This window comes from Ciconia boyciana, chromosome 21 (assembly GCF_034638445.1).
Source record: "Ciconia boyciana chromosome 21, ASM3463844v1, whole genome shotgun sequence".
NCBI lineage: Eukaryota > Metazoa > Chordata > Aves > Ciconiiformes > Ciconiidae > Ciconia > Ciconia boyciana.
In genome coordinates, this window is record NC_132954.1 from 6754584 (window position 1) to 6773635 (window position 19052).

At 68.4% G+C, this 19052-nt stretch overlaps 2 protein-coding genes across 2 annotated transcripts; both read right to left on the minus strand.

The window, feature by feature from the left end:
• Window positions 1-12432: 12432 nt before the first annotated feature.
• On the minus strand, window positions 12433-13437 carry LOC140662231 (platelet-activating factor receptor-like). The gene has a single exon (XM_072885450.1). It carries the CDS (start codon window positions 13435-13437, stop codon window positions 12433-12435), a length of 1005 nt encoding a protein of 334 aa, XP_072741551.1.
• Window positions 13438-15576: 2139 nt separating this feature from the next.
• TMEM35B (transmembrane protein 35B) lies at window positions 15577-17045 on the minus strand. The gene is made up of 3 exons (XM_072885023.1): window positions 16663-17045; window positions 16135-16315; window positions 15577-16043 (listed from the first exon to the last, which is right to left on the minus strand). The coding sequence occupies exons 1-3, from the start codon at window positions 16768-16770 to the stop codon at window positions 15913-15915; spliced, it is 420 nt and encodes a 139-aa protein (XP_072741124.1). The 5' UTR covers window positions 16771-17045; the 3' UTR covers window positions 15577-15912.
• Window positions 17046-19052: the final 2007 nt, after the last annotated feature.

A 19052-nucleotide genomic window follows, 5' to 3' on the forward strand; every position in this document is an offset into this window, starting at 1 on the left:
CACGTGCCCAGGGCTGGGGTCCCCCTCCCGCAGTGATGGGGGGGCCCTGCCTGGAACGCAGGAGGCTCCTCCCGGTAACGAGCACCACCGTTTCCACAGCAACCTTAAAGGCCTACAGCTGCCTCCTCGCTAACGAGCCTGCGCCCGTAGCGTTCCCGGGGGATGCCGAGCCCCGTCCCCCTGCCCATCACCCTGGCCTCGGACCACGGCACCCTCTGCCCCCACCCCGTCTCATGCCTGGGCTCACCCGCAGCACCCCTCCCTGCACCGAGACCCCCAAAAGATGCAGACCCCTTGCACCAAGCGGGACGGGCACCCCCGAACCACCCCTGCTCCCGCCCGGCCGGGCGTGATGAGCCGGCAGTGACCTACAAACGTCAGGCTGACGGGTTAATTAATTTCCCTCTTCCTTAGGCTGTTATCAGATGGAATAAGACATCACCTGAGACTGTTAATTGGGCTAATTACTCCAGGTTCAGATTTTAAATAATTAGTTACTGTTGTCTCCAGCCTTACTTCCACAATTTTCTAAAAAGGTCAGGTGGTTCCCAGCTCCTGAAACCCACGAGACGGAGCAGAGGGGGCCCAAGCACACCGAGCCCCCCGCACCGGCTGGGGACACTGGGGACAGCGCGGTCCCCACCAGCACCACGGTGGGAACCCGCCTCGTGCTCACACTGGAGCTGGCAGGAGAGGGTGCTCTGCCTCGAAGGCAGCGGAAGGAAACCAGGAGAGAGAAGGGGAGATGAAAGCGGAGGGTGAAGGATGGGGGGCCGAGAGGAACCGTCCCCAGCCCCCTCCTCCCTCCCTCCACCAAAATGGTGACACCCGCTTCAGGCTGAGCTCCCCCGGCCAGACCCAGCCACAGTAAACCCCCCCAGCAGCACCCAGGTCCCCCGGGTACCTAATTCCTCCTTGTTCGAGGTTAGACTCCCCAAGGGGAAAACCTCAGCTCGGCATTTTCAGTGAACGCGATTTCCCCGTGGGGTTTCCCGGCTGTTCAGCACGGAGACACGCACCGTTCGCCGGGCAGGCACTCGGGCAGCACCTGCCCTGCAAAGGGTCGTGGCGGCCAAAGCAATACCTGGCGTCCGTGGGGCTCCCCACAGGGGCCACCCGCCAGCCCATCCGGGGCATCGGCAGAGCAGCGGGCGCCTGCCTGGGTGGCACATGCAGGGCAGAGGGACAAGCAGAGCCAGCTCAGCCTCCAGGCTCATCCTCTCAAGGAACGCCATGCTTTCTCACAGCCTCATCCCCCGCTATTAATAGCCTTCACTAGCCTCCTCGGGAGCCATTTGCATATTTGATTGCAACTCCGAGGCGGGGCAGGGCCCTTCAATCAGCCGCTCCCGCAGCCTCATTTGCATGGTTTGACATTTTGTTCTGGGAGCGCTGACACCGGCACCGTGGTCGGGGACACGGCCCCGGGGGGCGGGGGTGGGCGCAGCGTCCCCAGCCAGCAGTGCTGCCCCGGGCACTCCGCACCGGCCGCCCTGCGCCCGCTGGGGTGCACCGAGGGGAGCCGGCAGCTCCTCCCCGGCCTGCCCCAAACCCGGCGGGGCGCGATGGAGCCTTGGAGGCCCGTGTCCCCCGCTGCCCCGCTCTGCTCTGCCCTGCCCCGCTCTCCAGCCCGACTCGCAGCGCCCGGTCCCCGTCCGACCTGCGCGGCGGGGCAGTTAACGGCGCCCGGCCGTGGGCAACCGTGCCCCGCCCGGCAGGCAGGGCGTGGGGCGGCGGGCACGGCCGTGGGGCGGCTGCCCGTCCCGCCGGCCCTGTCTGGAGCTGCCGCACATCAAAGGCCAGGGCCGGGCCGGGACGTCCCCAGGGGAGTGGGGGGACTCCGAGGCCCATCGGCGCCGCCGGGGGGACCGAGGGGTCGGGACACGCTGCCGGTTCCCCCGTTCGGGCGCGCAGCGTGGGGCCGGGCCGCGATCAGCACCGCGGACAGCGCCCGCCCGCCGCCACCGCGGCCACCGCCACCGCGGCCACCGCCACGGCCACCGCGGCCACCATGGCCACTGCTGCCACAGCCACCACGGCCACCGCTGCCACCACGGCCACCACTGCCACAGCCACCACGGCCACCGCTGCCACAGCCACCACGGCCACCGCTGCCACCACAGCCACCACTGCCACAGCCACCACGGCCACCACTGCCACAGCCACCACGGCCACCGCTGCCACCACAGCCACCACTGCCACAGCCACCACGGCCACCACTGCCACAGCCACCACGGCCACCGCTGCCACCACAGCCACCACTGCCACAGCCACCACGGCCACCGCTGCCACAGCCACCATGGCCACCGCTGCCACCACGGCCACCACTGCCACAGCCACCACGGCCACCGCTGCCACCACAGCCACCACTGCCACAGCCACCACGGCCACCGCTGCCACCACGGCCACCACTGCCACAGCCACCACGGCCACCGCTGCCACAGCCACCACGGCCACCGCTGCCACCACTGCCACCACCTCCACCACAGCCACCACGGCCACCACCCCCACCACCGCCACCACAGCCACCACAGCCTCACAGCCACCACTGCCACCACCGCAACCACAGCCACCACCGCCACCACCGCCACCACCGGCAGCACACGCCGCAGACAGCCACCCCACGGCCCCGCCACCAGCCCCTCTGGCAGCCCCAGGCCAGGGACGCGCCAGGCGGCGGCAGGAGGAGCCGGGCGGCTCCAGGGCCCCAGGCAGACACGGCCAGGAGCTGTGTCCCGGGACGCCCTTGCTTCCCCCCGGCTCTTGGCACCACTTGGCAGGAAAAAACAACCCAGGGTGAGGCGTGGAATTGAGCCTGAGGATGACAGGGATCGGGAGAGGGCTCTGCTACTTCCCTCCCTCCTGCCTCAGTTTCCCCTCCAAGAAAACACACCAGAGAATACAGTTTCGTCTCATGGAGAGGCCAGGTGGTGGGGGAAAACCATGGAGAGGTACGGAGGGACCTGACTGCCACCGTGACTGTGCCAAGGAGCGAACTGAAGACGGGCAGGGCTTGAAGCACAGATGTCGGTACCGGCTGTGCCGCTCCCCGGCAGCGGGGCCGTCTGGCAGGCAGGCAGACCCGGACCTCCCCGGCTCCATCCATGGGCCAACACACAGACACCGCAGAGGGGACCCCGTCCCTCGCACACACAGAAGTGCAGCCCTGCCCTGCTCCCCACGCTGCCAGGACACGCTCGGCCCGGCCGCCCTGGGACTCAGCTCCCTGCTCTGCTCTCTGGAATGCAATGGGCAGGCAAACCAACACCCACCCCACGGGGGGCTCGGGCACGGCCAGCACGTCCCCCCAGCTCCGAGCATGCAGCAAAGCCTCCCCCGCACACAGCCCGCTCCCTCCTCGCCCCTGCAGCCGGCCATGGACCCCAGTGCTGCATGGCTCGGGGACAGCCAGCGCAGCGTGGCCCCGTGCAGAGCCGGGCCTGGAGCAACAGGGTCTCACCTCCCTCATCCTGAGCAAACACCCGCACTGAGACCACCGCGTCCCCAGGGCCGAGCACACCGTGTCCCCAAGGGTGAGCTCAGCTCAGGCACAGCCCAGGCTGCCACCCGCAGCGTGCACAGCCCCAGCGCACGCAGCCCCCGGCCCCCAGCCCCAGCACGCAGCCCCCCGGCGTGCACAGCCCCCGGCCCCAGCAGACCCAGCCCCCAGCCCAGCGCAGGGCTGCAGGGAAAGGGAGGAAAGACCTCCGGGCTGGGAGCTCTCCATCCCGGCCAGGCAAGCTCCAAGGCTGTGCCGAGGCTTGTCTGGGCGAGGGCTGGCCAGGAGCCATACGCTGCACACCAAGACGAGGAGGTGGCTGCCAGGGAAGAGGACTCGGCCAGGAAAGGGTTAGGAGCGGCTCCGCGGGGGTGCGGGCTGCCTGGGGGGGCTGCCGCTCTGCCCGGGCTGGGGGGACCCGGCCCCCCCCCCCCTCCCCCCCCGCCCCCCAACCCAGTGCATCCGCTGCACCGGCACCGCTGGGCACAAAGGGGGGCTCCCCTGGGGCTCTGCGAGGCACGGACCCCCCTGCACGGAGCCAGGCCCGCTCCCCTCCTGCCCAGCAGCCCCTTCTCCCGGCCCCGCCGCCCCACTCACCCTGCCGCTGCCGCTAAGCCATGAAGTTGCCCGCCGGGGCTCGGCAGGAGCCGGGGGACGGAAGCAGCGCGGCGCCTGGATTCGCTCCCTTCCTGCGGAATCCCCACGGGCAGCCCATGCCACGGCCAGGCCGCGCAGCGAGTGGCCGCCGGCCCGGCCGGAGGCGTCCCCGGGGTCACGGCCACCCACGGCAGCGCCCGGTGCCCGGGCCGACACCGGCACCTTCCAGCCGGCGAGAGGCGGTGGCGGAGCCGGCGCCCCCGCGCGCTTGGGACACACCCACGCGCGCTCCCCGGCGCGCTCCGGCCACACCCGCGCACAGCCACGCACCCCCCGGGAAGGGGCTGCCCACGCCGGCAGCACCCGCACGCCCACGCACCGCCCCGCACACGCCGCCCCGCTGCATCGCCACGCGTGCGGACGGACGGACACGCGGCCCCGCGCGGACGGACGGACACGCGGCCGCTGAGCACCGCCGCATCCCTGTGCACCTGGACGGCCACGGGCACCCAGCTGCTCCCGCACCCCTGCAGTGCTGTGCACCCCGCACCCCCGCTGCGCCCACCCCGCAGCGTCCCCACGCCCCCCCACCCACGCGCTCCTCGGCACTCCGCAGGCACCTGCGCGCAGCCCTCGCCCCCGCCAGCCCCCCGCACGCCCGCACCCCTGACACCCCCTGGCACCCGCCGCGGCTCCCCCGGCGCAGGGCTGTCCCCAGCTCCCCCCTACCCAGAGAGGGCCTGGGGGAGCCCGGAGCAGACGCGTGTCGTGACATGGAACACCGAGACCATCCCTCGGCTGGGCTGCACCGATGGCACCGACGGCACCGACCTGGGGCGCGGCGGGTGCCACGGGGTCTCGCCCCGACCCGCTGGCTGGGGACGCCGACCCGGCCGAGCTGCACCACCACGGCAGGGACAGCCACATCCAAGACACGCAGCGTTTCCCCAGTAACAACCAGTTCACCATCCCCAAACCGAGGGGCCCGGGGCCCCCCGTCCCGCCACAGCCCCTCCAGTCCCTTGGGGAGATGGGGGGTGCCCCGGGCCGAGGCCGCAGCACCGGGGACGGGACACCGGCAGGTCCCCCGCCAGGTGTCATGCCGGGATTCGGTACCTTCAGCTTTCGCAGTCCTCTCGCTCCGAAGCGGCACCCCCACACGCCCACAGACAGGCTGTTCTCCCGCTCTGCTCTGCCCACCAAAAACTTCAGCTAATTCCCATTCCAAACGACTCCCGGCCCCGCCGGGGGAGAGGGCCAGGCAGGCAGCGAGGCTTCTACCGCTGCCTGCCGCCCAAAGCTGCCGGTTTAAGGCCAAAGAGACCCTCAGTGAAACGCCGAGCGCTGGCAACCATGCCGCAAACATCTGCTTTTCCAACGGCATCATGATTCACAGGCTATTAATTGGGGCTTGGCAGCGCTGGGAAGTGTTTGCATCCCCTGGCTTCGCTCAGAGCCACAACTCGCTGCCGATGAGGTCCGGGTGCCGGGGAAGGAGCCAAACCCAGCAATGCACCGGCCGCAGCGGAGCCGCGCCAGGACGGGCATGCGAGGCACGGTGCCCAGCTCCCACATCAGCCACCTGGTCCCCCGGGACCAACGCAGAACAAGCCCCAGGAAAACAGCAGCAGTGGCGCTCGATGCTTGCCAGGAGCAGCCAGCACTGCCGGCACAGCACCGCTGCACCGCGCGGCAGCCCCAGCACCTGCCGGGCCCGGGTTGCGCTGGGGAGGCCGCCTGCTTTGGCTCCTACCCAGCCGCACATGGCAGGGTCTGTGGGTGCTGGTGATGCTCCTGCAAGTGCCTGGCTCCAGACAATGCTGTGTTTCTGTAGGGTCTCCCGGCTGCCTCCGTGCACGGCGCTGAGCCCCTCGCTCCCCATCACCTGCTGCCGCGGCTTCGAGGGGAAGCGCAGAGCAGCACCCTGCTCGGGCAGCAGCAGACAAAGGCTGTGCAAAGCCTCTTCCAACGACAGCCAAGAGAAATCTGAATTCAGAAGCTGATTAGAAACCATGTCATGGCTCCTTCCCGCTCCAGCATTTGGGGAGGAGTGAGCTGGGGGGGGGACATGGAAAATCTAATTAGGATTGAGGGCAGGTTGTAGAGGAGCTGACAGGGGAGCTGTGGGAGCACAGCTGCTCGTGGGAGGGGGACACCAGGCGCCCGCAGCACCCCTGGCCCCACGGAAACAGGGAAAGTACAAATTAATTCTCCTTAATCTGATGGGCACTTGCTCTGCTGCCACGTGCCACCGCCACGGCTGGCAGAGAGCAGCCCGGCTTGCCCGGGGCTCAGCTCGTGTGCCCATGGTGGCTGTGCCCCCTCTGTCCCCCCGTGGCCGATGCCGTATGGTCCCAGGGCGCTGGGCAGGGCAGCGGGAGTAGAAGGGGCTCGATCCTGCCCAGCGGAGGGGAGACGAGCATGGGGTGCTGCGCTCAGAGTCTGGCCCCCTCTTCATCCTGGGGTGCCCCCCCCCGTGCTGCCACTCGCAGGGGCACCAGGCATCACAGGGCCATCAAGATGGCCACAATCCCGAGGCCGCAGAGCACTTTGGCAGCGCAGGCTTCACCCCCAGCTCTCCGGGACGGCAGAGCCCCGAGGCCACGTTGAAGGGCGCTACGCAGGGTCAACGGCACCGGGCGCTGCTCTGCACGTCCCCATCCCCTTGCCTTCCGCTGACACCCACCGTGCCCCATGCCACCTGCACTGCGGGGATGTCCTCCCCCCCATGGGGAAGGCAGGCAGCCACCTCCATCCGCCCCATCACTGGGATGTCCCCCAGGACACATCCAACCGCGCGCCCCTGGCCCCCAGCCCTGCCCGCGAGTCCCCCGGCTGCCGGCACGTCTCGCCTGCTATTCTTAGCTCTCCGGCGCTGCGCTCTCCCGGCAATGGCACTGTATATTACTATTATTGCTGGCTGCCAACGTCTTGAAGCAGGCAGCCAGGATTGTGGTGGTGCTTCCACACCCCCGGTGACCTGTCATTCGGTCCCTGCCGGGCTCTGGTCTTCAACAGGCTATTTCAGGAAATCCAATTTGATGGGCAGAAGGAGCACAAGCCACACATTCAGCTCCTGAGCCGGATCCAGGCTCCTTATGTTGCCGCTCAGATCCAGATTTTAGCTTCGCCCATGATGGCAGTAAGGGCCAAGAGTCACCTTTGGCTCCAGATCCAAATTTCTGGCTGGGTGGGATCCAGGGTTTCGGATCAGCTTGTCAGAGAGACACAAGCATCTGCAAAACCTGGATCTGGAGCCCCAGCCGCAGCAGCACCACCTGGGCACGAGATCCCAGCGTGGGGCCGGATCCTGCCCTCGTGGGTGGGCAGACCTGTGGAGACCTACGCACCAGTGCAGCCACCGGCCCCGTGCCTCCTGCACGGGCGCCGTGTCCAGCAGGTCCCAGCATGGCTCTGCCCTGAGCTCACGATGGGGATGCTGAAGGAAGGGCCCCCTCAGGGACCCCCAGCCTGGGCTCCCCACTGCCCTCCCTGCGCCCTGCCCAGGCTGCTGGGGGCCAGGCCCGGCAGAAGGGCTGGGTGCTGCTCCTCCAGCCGGCGCTGCCGTCTCCAGCCCACGCGGCACAAGCCCTGGCACTCGGGAGGGAGATTTGGGCACCGAGGCCTCGGCACCAACTCACCCAGGCTGGATGGGGACGCCACAGTTGTGTCACCCCACTCCCCAGAGCAGGGATGCCTGGAGCCAGTCCTGGAGCCTGGGCTCGGTGGGGTAAAAACGCCTAAGGCAGCCCCAAACACAGCTCACGCCTGCGCCGCCCCGCACCAGTGCTCTCGCCACCCCCGCAGCCAGGAGGGGCCCCTCCAGCTCAGATGCTCCACGGTCACTTTGATGGCTATTTTTTCCCTCTCAGCCCTGCCAGCGCTTGAATAAATGCTTTGAAAGGGCTGATGTGCCTCCTTCCAGCCTCCTGAGCGTGGCCATGCCCGTCTCCCGGTGGCTGTTCCCCTGCTCCATCCCTCAGCAGACGGGGTCCTCGAGGGCTGGGAGCCACGGACGTGTGCGGGAGGACAGTGGGAGCACGGAGGCGAGGAACTGAGATAGACGGGAAATGACATCCATTTCCTAAAGGAGAATCTGCACTGCTGGCTGGATCCTGCCCCGATTTACACCAAGGGAGGCCTTCTGCTCCCAGCTGGGACTCCCACGGGGGCAGCTGGCACCCGACAGCCCAGCTCTGTCCCCTCCTGCCTGCTCAGGGCTTCATGCCTGGCCCGGGGAGCAGGCAGGGACCCACTGCGGGCAGCACTGCCCTGCGCCCCGCAAGGGAAGCGACGTGCAGGGCTGGATGTCACGGGATGGAGAGAGACGAGCAGTCCCAGCGCCAACTTGCTCTGCAGGTTTGGCACGGGCTGGAGGGACCAGACTGGCTCCTCCAACAAAACCCAACCGTCCGGGAGAAGGAAGGCGACGAGAGGAGAGAGACACCCAGACCCGGGACCCCGGAAAGCTCTCCTTGCCTGCCAGGCTGGGTTGTACCACGGAGCCTGGATGCGCGGTGAGAGTCACTGCTCGGCTTGTGCCCTGTGCCAGCTCCCAGCACCCGCTGGCAGCCCCGGACCCGCACCGGCCCACCCGGGACACGGCTCCCGCACCCAGCGCCAGCCCTCCCTGCCTCGCAGGCTGCCGAGAGGGGAGACCACCGGGCTGGGGAGGGGTCCTGGGCCTGCCCAACGCTGGCCCGAGCCCTCTGCAGCGGGAGAGCACCAGGATGGCTGGTGTCACCTTCCGGGGGGGGGGGGGGGGCTGGCGGGGCTGAGAGACCCCTCCCCACCGCCTCACGCACCAGGAGATGGGGGCTGCCCGCACCCCTTCTCCCGCACCCGCCGGGGGATCCCGACCAGCCGCGCCGGCTGAGCCGAGCGCCGCGGTGCCGGGGAGATGTCCCCAGCCATCTTGCCGCCTCCCCCCGGCTCCCCCCGGCACCCGCCCGGCGGCGGTGGACGGGTCCCCGGGCGACACGTCCCGTCCCCCCGGGGCCTGGCCCGCCCGGCCCCGCCGCCCCGTCAGGGAGAGCTTCCCCCCCGCCCCCGGCGCTGGGCACCGCCGATCCCCGGGACCGGGGCCCCCGCCCGCCCGGCGATGCCCCGCGGCGGCCCCGGCCCCCGGGGAGCCACCGGCCGGCCCGGGCAGCGCCGGGGCACCGGCCCCGCCCGCGCCCACAGCCCGCCGCGCCCGCCGCTCTTACCCCGCTCCCGCCGCCTACATCCTCCGGCCGCGGCCGGGCGGCTCCCCGACGGCCCGGCCCGGCTGCTCCCGGCCCGGCTGGTACCGGAGCGGCTCGGTTGGGCTCGGCTGGTCCCGGCGCGGCCCGGGCCGGCGCCCCGCGCGTGGGAGCGCGGCGGGCGGCAGCATGCGAGTGGCGGCGGCCCCGCAGTGCAGCGCGGGTGGGCGCGGAGCGGCGCGGATCGGTGCGGAGCGGAGCGGGGCCGCCGCCGCCGCGGCGCAGCCAAGACACGGCGGTGGATTTTCCCCGGGAGCCAGAGCGGGCGGCGGCGCAAGATGGCTCCGGTGCGGCTCTGCCGCCGCCTCCCGGCACCCCGGGACCCCCGGGCCCGAGCGCGGCGGGGCGCAGCCGGGACGGGGGGGGGCAGCGGGGGGAGCCGCGCGTGGGGCCGGGGAGCTGCCGCCGGCGGGGCGCGCAGCGTGGGCTCTGCCCCGCGGTGCGGGGCCGGCACCGGGACAGGTGGTACCCACCCGTGGACATCCCCCTGGGGCACCCCGGCGCGACGGGGGCACCTGGGACCTGTCACCCACCCATGCCGGTGGCCACACTGCCCGCCCGGGAAGTGCCGGGGTACCGGGACAGCCCTGGGCTACCGGGAGAGCCCCGGGCAGGGTGCAGCCCTCGGGGACTCGGCCTCCCCACGGCAGACCGGGGGCCGCCAGCTTCCGCCCGCCCGCCGAGCCCCTCGCACCGCACCGTGTAATTTCCTAATAATAATAATTACCGCGCACGCGGGTTAGAAGTGCAGCGGAACAATAACCTGGTTAACGCCTTGCTGCGCGCGGTGGCGGGAGCCACACCGCGGCACGTGCCCAACCCTGGTGCCACGCCGGCCCCGAAGCCACCCACCACGCCGCATGGGAGCCCCTGCCCGAAGCGTGGGGGGACACGGCCCAGGCAAGCGCCTGGAGCGGGTTTTTAAGCAGCCGTGTCCTGGCATTTTGTGTCCATGTCCCAGCGCTGTGGTCCTTAGCCAGGTCCTTAGCCTGCCTGTCACCAGGCAGGGCTGTCCCCAGCAGTCACGCCATCAGTCACCCAGCAGGACAGCCGGGGCTGGAGGACTCGGGTGTTTCCCCGGGTGGCACGGGGCAGCAGGAGAGCAGCAAGCTGCAGGGAGAGCGTGGCCAGATCCAGGCCCTGCTCCCAGCACCGCCGCTCTGCAGAGCCACCCCCATCTCGGGGCACTCTGCTCAGCAGCCCCGTGGCCCCCATCACCGTCCCGTCCCATCCCATCCTGTCCCATCCCATCCTGTCCCATCCCACTGAACAGTCCCTTCCCCAGGACACCCTGCGAGAGCCAGAGCTGGAGCTGGGGCTGCCCCCACCCCTGGCGTGCAGAGAGCACCCCGAAAGTCCTGCTGCCCCCGGGGAGGGGAGCCCCAGCCCCAGCCCTCGCCAGGCCCTGCAGCACCCTGCATTGCCACCGGCACGGCTGCTCCTGCTGCGTGCGGGGAGCAGAGCTCTGCCCGCCTCCCTGAGCAGTTATATAAAAGGATTAAAATTTAATATGAACTTCAAAAGGGGAACAACCGGGTGGTCGAGGACACCTGGGCCAGGACCAGGTGCAGACCAGAGGCCACGTCCCAGCTCTGCCGAGACACGGCACCGCAGCACACAGAGACCAGCTCCGTCCAGCCCAGCCCCTGGGCACGGCTGCATGGAGCCAGAGCAAAGTGCCCAGGCACCACTGGCACCCTGGCGTCCTGCGAGCCCACGCCGGGTTAACCGTGCTGTGGTCTCCCTGAGCCACGATGGTGCACGATGCCCGTGGCACACGGAGACCTCATCCTCCCGGGGCCTGGCCTTGACCCGCAGCTTTGCCTCCCCGCTGGCAGCCGAGCAGCCTTTAATAACCCACCGCCGACTGGCACAGGCAGCACCCCGCCGTCCCGGTGCCCGGCTGCCACCCTGCCTGTGCTGTGCCGGTGGTCTCCTGGGTAGCCCGTCTCCTCCTGCCCGAAGCCTCACACTTCCTTCGCAGGCACCGGTGGGTTGGAGCGTGCTGGAGAGGAGCCCTGTGCTGGGGGGCGAGACCCCTGGTCGGGGGGTAGCTGACGCGCCCCGGCCCCCTGGCCCCCACCACCGTCCCCCTGCGTGCCCCAGAGCCCGCGTGGCTGCACAGCACCCGCCGCTCCCGTCCGTGCAGCGCTGGGGAGCGGGGCTGCGGTGGCGGCAGGAATGAGCCAGGGCTGGGAAAACACCATCTTCCGCCCACGCAGCCGCCCACGGCCCTGCGCTGGCTCTGCCGTCCCTGCTGCGCGCCGGGGCTCGCCGGGAAGGTGGGCGGCAGGTGTGGGGCTGGGGGCTGCGCTGCGCCCACCGTGGCCACCCACCCGTGGGCAGGGCAGGGGATGGAGCAGGGGGGAGCAGGGTCCAGCAGCCCCCAGTGCAGGAGCCGCCCCGGCGCAGGCTCCTGCTGCAGGAGCAGGGCTGAGCCGTGGCTGGGGATGGGGAGCAGGGGTTGGGGGGCCCGGGGCTGCCCCACGCCCAGCCCTGCCCCGGGGTGCAGGAGCAGCTGGCGCTGCTCGGTGTGCGGCACGGGCACCTGCTGGCAAAGAGACCGGGGAAGCCTTTGGCTCATTCGTTTTTAATCCTGGCCGAAAGCAGGAGGGATGCGGGCGCGAGGCTCCGGCACGCTGCAGGACAGAACCGGCCTTGGGGCCCCAAACAGCTCCTCCCGGGCAGCCCGGCTCATGCCACGGGTGTCTTTGATCATGCATGTCCCCGCGGGATGGAGACCCCCGGGAAGGGGACAGCAACCCCTGGGCATCCCTCTCCGTCCTGTCTCACCACGTCCCACCACGGCTCAGCCTCCCCCCGCAGCAGCTCAGTCCCCCCTCGCCGGGCGAGCCGCCCCCCCAGCGCCTGCGAATGCGGAGGGCGGGATCCGTGCGTGAACGGAAACCGTGGGCCCGTGAGCGCGTGGGGATGCGCAGAGAGCAGAGCGGGGGTGGGAGGAGGAGGGGAGGTGCACGAAGCCAAGAGCTCCCCCCACGCTGCTCCCCACCCCTAGCCTGGCACCAGGGACCCCGTCCCACCGGGACCATGGAACTGGGGCAGCCGGGGGGCAGGACCCTGGTGCCCACCCCACTATGAGGAGGCGAAGGAGGACACGCGGGCGCTGGGCACGGGCCCAGCGGGGGCTGGTGGGGAGACTGGGAGGCACCGGCCGATCTTGCGCAGGGTCCGTCCCAGGTCGGCACGGAAGCGCCGGATGGAGAAGCAGTAGACGAGGGGGTCGAGGCAGCTGTTGAGGCTGAGCAGGGCCACGCTCAGCGTGTGCAGCACGTCCAGGGTGGCGGGGGGCCCGCAGAGTGGCACGGGGGGCCGGCTGCCCACCCAAGGGGCCAGCGTGAGGTGGTAGGGGGCAACGCAGACCACGAAGACCAGCAGCATCCCCAGCACCATGGCACGTGCCTGATGCCGGTGGGAGCCCGGTGAGGTGGCAGCGGGTGCCGAGAGTGCCCAGGCGATGGAGGCGTAGGTGCCCAGCACCACCAGGAAGGCGACGGCGAAGAAGCCCACCATGGCATAGGCGTATGCCCGCTGCCGGCCATGCTGCTCGAAGCAGGTGGTGGCCCCGGCGCGGGCAGGGAAGGTCTGCCGGGTGGCCAAGGTGGGCACGGCGCAGCCCAGCCCCAGCAGCCAGGCCAGGGTGCAGGCCAGCGCGGCCCCCCGGCGCCCTGTCAGTGGCAGCTCCCGCCGCGCTGCCCGCACTGCGCAGTACCGGTTGAAGCTGATGAGTGCCATGAAGGTGACGGCACTGTAGGTCGCCAGGTAGTAGGCGGCCCCAGCCAGGCGGCAGGCGGCTTCCGAGAGCAGCCAGTCCCCCCCGGCCAGGTAGTAGGGGATCCAGAGGGGCAGGGTGAGGTTGAAGAGGATGTCGGCCAGCGTGAGATTGATGAGGTAGATGCGGATGGCCTTCCTCACCTTGCCGCTCTGCAGGAAGACCAGCAAGGCCACCAGGTTGCCCGGCAGCCCCACGCACAACACCAGGCAGTAGACAGCGGGCACCAGCACGAACTGAACTGGGTCACTGGGCACGCACTCGCTGGGGTGCCCTGCCGGCAGCGGCCCCAGCGCAGAGCCGTTCATCCCGGGGTCCTGCAAAGATGGGGGGACAGTCAGTGGCACGGCCCTGAACACAGCCCTCGGAGGACAGGGAAGGGACATTGACCCAAATGGGATGACCTCTCTAGCTGGCGCCTGCGGCAGCTGCTGGGGACCGGAGGCAGAGCCCCCCGGGGGGATGCCATCGTCTGCCAGAGGGACTCAGCCTCCAACGGCTCCTCGCAGGAGACGCGGGGCTCTGGGATCCCCTCCCAGCCGAACCCCAGCCATGTCCCCCCACGCCGTGAGGGAGCTCAGGGGCCACCGTCAGCCGCCCAGCCAGGGCTCCCCGGGGAGCGGCAGGCGCAGCTGCACCATGGCCGAGGGGCAGAGCCGTGTCCGGCAGCACCCGGAGGTGCTGCGCCGGCTCCAGCTGGCAGCTGCAGGGCTTTAACACCTCCCACGCAGCCGCGTGCTTGCTGGGGCCACCCAGCCCTGTCCCGCTCCCGGCACCCCAAATCGCCCCATGGAGCCCACCCATGGGGAAGTCACCCACCATCTCAGCGTGCACGGGAGTGGAGAGACCCTGGCGTGGGGAGGGGGTACGAGCATGGGGCCGGCAGCTCTCCGCGCCCCTCAGCCCTGAGCGAGGCAGGTTTGCCACCCCACTGTTTGCCAGTCCTGGTCGTGGAAAACCACATTGTGCCGCAATGGCTGTATCCTAGGGCTGCAGCTATTTCACCTCCCATCACCGCCTGCCCACACCTCGCCGATGGCACTGAGTCACCCAGCGGGTGTTTTCCAGTGCAGCAGGGCCAGATTCGGCACACGCAGCACCCAGCACCGGGCCGAGGCATGGAGGACACAAGCTGCTGAGCCAGGGGGGGATTCAGGGCTCATCCCTGTGGGCTTCAGTTGTTCTTCGGAGCCAGCACAGACCCCGAGGAGCCCCCAGATCCTCTGACAGTCCCCCTTTCCCTTTCCTTCCCCCACCCCAGTCTGCTCGGGGGATGCTCCATCTCACCCATGCCAAGCTGGTTACTTACCCCACCGGGTCGGGCTGGACCGGCTGCGTCCCCTCCGGCTGCTCCTCGCTGTCTGGTCCAGCCGGGCTGGGAGAAGCTTTAAGTGCTGGGGGGAAGGCAGGGGCTGCCTGATCCCCCCGCTCCCCGTCCCGAGCCCCTGTGGGGGTTAGTGCCTGCAGGATGGCAGCTGGAGCAGGGAAAGCACCTGTGTGTGTATGTAATGGGGGATTCCCCACTGGAGCCATGCTAAGACCCCCTGCGCCGGCTGACAGGGCTGGGGGTACGCAGGGGGGGGCTGGCTGCAGCGGTACTGGTGTGGCCAGCCCCCCCACGTGCCCCCAGCCCTGTCTCGGACCATTTCCCAGGGCCCTTCTCCCACCCACATGGGGATGAAAGTGGCAGAGGGTCAAGTTTCCGCACCCAGCAGCTGGGGGAAAAGGGGGATGCCCCAAAAGGGATCAAAGCTGGAATCTGCCTCCTCCCGGCTCTTAGTGCTTTTGTTGGCTTCAAAGGTGGATTTAGGGGGAGCAGCACCCCGGGCTCCCCCAAGCTCTGTGAGCATTCGACTCGCTGCTTTGCACGGCCCTGCAATTTGTGTATGCTCCTTTGGGACACAAAGTGCCACCCCAAGGTGGTTGAGGTCCCGCTGGGGGTACGGGGGTGTTGTACTCCCTCTGCTCATCCCCAGACGGCTGGTCTCCCCCTACAGCCATCCCAGCCGCCTTGCCGGGAGATGCACTAGGTTCAAATGTTATCTTGGGGTTCATCCCCAGTGGACTGCGTTGGCTGTGCCCATCCCGGGTGGCAGAGGGGTCCCTGCGGGTGCAGGGCCCCACTGGAGCAAGAGCCCCAAAAAGCATGTGCCTGCCCGGGCACAGGGTTTGGGGGGGTCGCGTTGCTGCTGTCACCCCCCCGGATGTGCAGCAAGTGGCCTGGCACATTGCTGGGTGGCTCCGGGCAGCCGGGGGCCTCCCACCCCCGCGCAGGCTTTCCCCGCCGGCTGTCTGCCTCCGCCCCAGCTGCTGCCGGCTCCTGCCTGTCCCCAGTCCTTGTCCCCAGGTGCTGCTCCGGGGGACCAGGGTCTCCAGCCCCAGGACATCCCCTCAGCCCCCACAGCTCAGCGTGGGGGGAGGCAGAAATAAACAGGGGAGCCAAAACGTGAAAAACAAGAGGCTTTATTCCAAAATACAAAAGCCCCCAGGAGAGCAGTGCCAGCCCCAGCCCGGCATGGCCAAAAGCTGGGAAGAGCTGGACACTTTGTGCGAGTTTAGCAACAGAGCTGCCGGAGCAGTGGCAGTGCCGTGGCCACCGTCCCAAAGCACCAGTCTGGGTCCCGCAGCATGGGGACAACAGGCACCAGGGTCCCCGGCAGTGGCAGGAGAGGACACACCACGCCTCAGCAGCAAGTTACCGTGTGGGAAGCGATGCCATCCCCGAAAATACCATAAGGGCATCGCTTTCCGCCAGCCGAGCCGCCCGTCCTTCCTGCCTCCGGTCACTCGAACTTGGGCTTGGTGGGGGCCGCGTGCCCACGGATGTTGAGCAGCAGGAGGAGGCCGAGGCAGAGGGTGGCAGGGGCACACATGGCCAGGGGCTCCCGCAGCACCAGCAGCGTGTAGATGGCACCTGAGCCAGGAGCAGAGCATGGGAACCGAGGTCCCTCCCTGAGCGTCCCCCGAGACCCCGTGCAGGGCGGTGGGTGCCTGCTCGCTCTCACCGATCATGATGACACTGAGGACGAAGTTGCTGATCTCCTGCAGGAGCTGGGGCCCGAACGCCAGCAGCAGCCCGGCCACCACCTCCACCCAGCCCACCACCTCCAGGTACCGGCCCGGCTCCGGCACGAACCCAAACTCCTTCAGGGGAAAGACCTCGGCGAACCGCACGAACTGCGACTTCTGGGAAGGGTGGGAGGGGAGTGCAGCAGCCCTGAGCCCGGGGCTGGGGGGCACAGCCCCTCCGGCGGGGTCTGCTCCACTCAGCCCTGCACCCCAAGGGGCTCGGGCTTGCTCCCCCTGAAGGGCTCAGCCCTGCATCCCAGCATCCCAACCTGCTCACCCCCCCACCCCAAGGGCTCAGCCCTGCACCCCAGAACCCCAAAGGGCTCAGCCCCTTCCCCAGAAAGGCTCTGCCCTGCACCCCAAAAGGCTCAGCCCAGCACCCCAACCGGCTCATGCCCCCCCAAGGGCTCAGCCCTGCACCCCAGGGGCTCGCCCAGCCCCCGCCGCCCCCCCGCCGCGCTCACCATGTGCCGGTGCAGCTCGGCCGAGAGCTGGTCCGAGAGCTTCGCGACGCCCGTCAGCAGGAAGAAGAGCCCGAGCAGGACGCGGAGGGCGGTGAACGCCGCCGCCATGGCGGGGACGGCAACGGGAACGGGAACGGGAACGGGAACGGGAACGGGAACGGGAACGGGAACGGGAACGGGCGTGGCCAGCGGCGGATCGGCGCGGCTCAGCCCAGCTCGGGGCCGGTCCGGCCCCTGCGCCTGGTCCGGCCCCCGCAGCCCCGTCCTGGCCGGGGCAGGCAGGAGCAGGGACACCCCCTCCACCCAGCCGTGGGGTGCTGCTGGGGCAGGGGGTGCTTGGGTCTGCAGCTTCGCCCCCCTCGAGGCTGTGACCCCCCCGCCCCGCCAGCACCGTCCTCCCAGCAAACCAGAGGTGGGTGAAAAAAATGTGAAAAAGTGGAAAAAAAACCCCACCACCCCAAACCCCACAGCTGGGGCTTTGTGGGCGCCGTGAGCGGGTCAAGCTCCACGCCGGCACCCGCCATGGGCCGCTGGCTCTGGGTGGTGACGGTGCGAGGGCTGCGGACACCCGCGGGGCAGGCAGCGGCAGAGGCACAGGCAGGGACTGTGGCAGCCCTGCGGGGTCAGGCAGCAGCTGGTTAAGGAGGCAGCTGCAGCAGGGATTTTCTTCTGGCACCAGGGAGGCCCGGCTGGGGTAAAGGAGGCAGCCGCCGCGCTCCCTGCGCTCCCCAGGCCTGCGTCACGGCCTGCGCTGCTCGCAGCGCGCCAAGGCTCCCGGAAAAGTTAGCCCTGGATTGGTGAGAGCCAGGGCCCCGAGGAGCCGCGGCAGCACTGACGTTATTGTAATCCAAGTGGAAATATTTTTTTAATGCCAATAAACCATGAAAGAGCAGAAACTGTTTCCCAGGCACCACGAAGCACCGTGCGGCCCAGGGGGCACTACTGACCTGGACCAGCACCGACCCCGGCACAGGCGTAGCCCCACGGCTTTACGGCACTATTTTTACTCCTGGCAGCACATCGTTCCCTGGCTCTGCTGGGAGAGCCGCAGCAAGCGCAGCCGAGGAGCTGCTCACGATGATTTGGAGCTTCTCCCTGCTCCGGCTCGCAAGCTGAGGAATGATAAACAGCAACAGGCCAGGGCAGGCTCCAGCCCTTCTTGTCTCACAAAGCCCCTTGGGGGAAAAAGAATTAAAAAAAAAACCCAACAAACAAACAATCCTGGACAATGGATTGCAGCAGCTCAGCGCCTGCAGCACGGGGCCGTGGCTTCAGTGCGCTGGTGTTACCGCAGGAAGCATTTGTCACTGCTCCCAGGTTTGCTGTTCGAGCGAGCCAGGGAGACACCCGCCCGCAGAAATCATCTTCCTCCAGCTTAAAAAGAACCACAGCCTTTCTCCAACAGTGGGGTTCCACCCCCGCCACAGAGCCGAGCCTGCTCGCAGCCCAGGACAGAGGTTGTTTTTTTGTGCAAACATTGCAAAACCCTTTCACCACGTGTTTGTGTCTCCCAGGCGGCCGGGGCCGAGCCCAGGGCTGCCCCAGCACCGCAGTCACCGGCCTGCCCCGGGACAGTGCCCAAGCCCCAGCACAGCACCGCAGCTCAGAGCAGCCCTTCACAGCGGGACACGACAGCAGATAAATGCGGCCACCTGGCTAGGACAGGACTCTGACCCCATCCACCCGGTACCTCCTACCTGCTCCCAGCCTCCCGTTTTTAATTACAGGAGCTACTTAATGAAATACTTGGTAGAACCAAGCGATCAGCTTTACCAGCCAGGACACTAACCCCCTGGCATGGCACCCGGCCAGGAGAGGAAAACCTCTGTGCTCCTCATCTACCAGGTGATGAGAGAACGGCCAACACGGGTGGAGAAATCGGGGCTTTTTGCCGTTCTGCGAAACACAGAGCAAAACATGGTTTGCTTACAAAGGGAGTCGTAGGAGGTGAAGTTCAGCACATTGAATGCTGGAATTGCACACAGGCTGGAACAGTTTCACATAGGAAGCAGCTGATGCTGCAATAGTAGAAAAGAAATTAGGACAAGTTACTGGCAAATAACAGAATTTGAGGACAAAAAGGCTGCATAAGCCTGCAGTGACACCGAAAGCCACCCCCTTGCAGCGCAGCTATTGAGGAACCACAAAACCTCTTTGCGCCGAAGCCTTTTCAGGATGCGGACAATAACATAAAGAAGTCAAATCAGAGTGAAATACCTGATTATCCTGTACCCGATCGCCTGATGGCATGAAAAAGCGAAAAGCAACAGTGAGAAGCTTTTAATGCAGCAGCAACCTTCTCACCACCCACTGCGGTTGGCTGCCGGGGTCCTTCCCCTCCACCCAAGCCCCCTGAGCTGCTCATGGGGTGCAGGCACAGGCCCAACCAG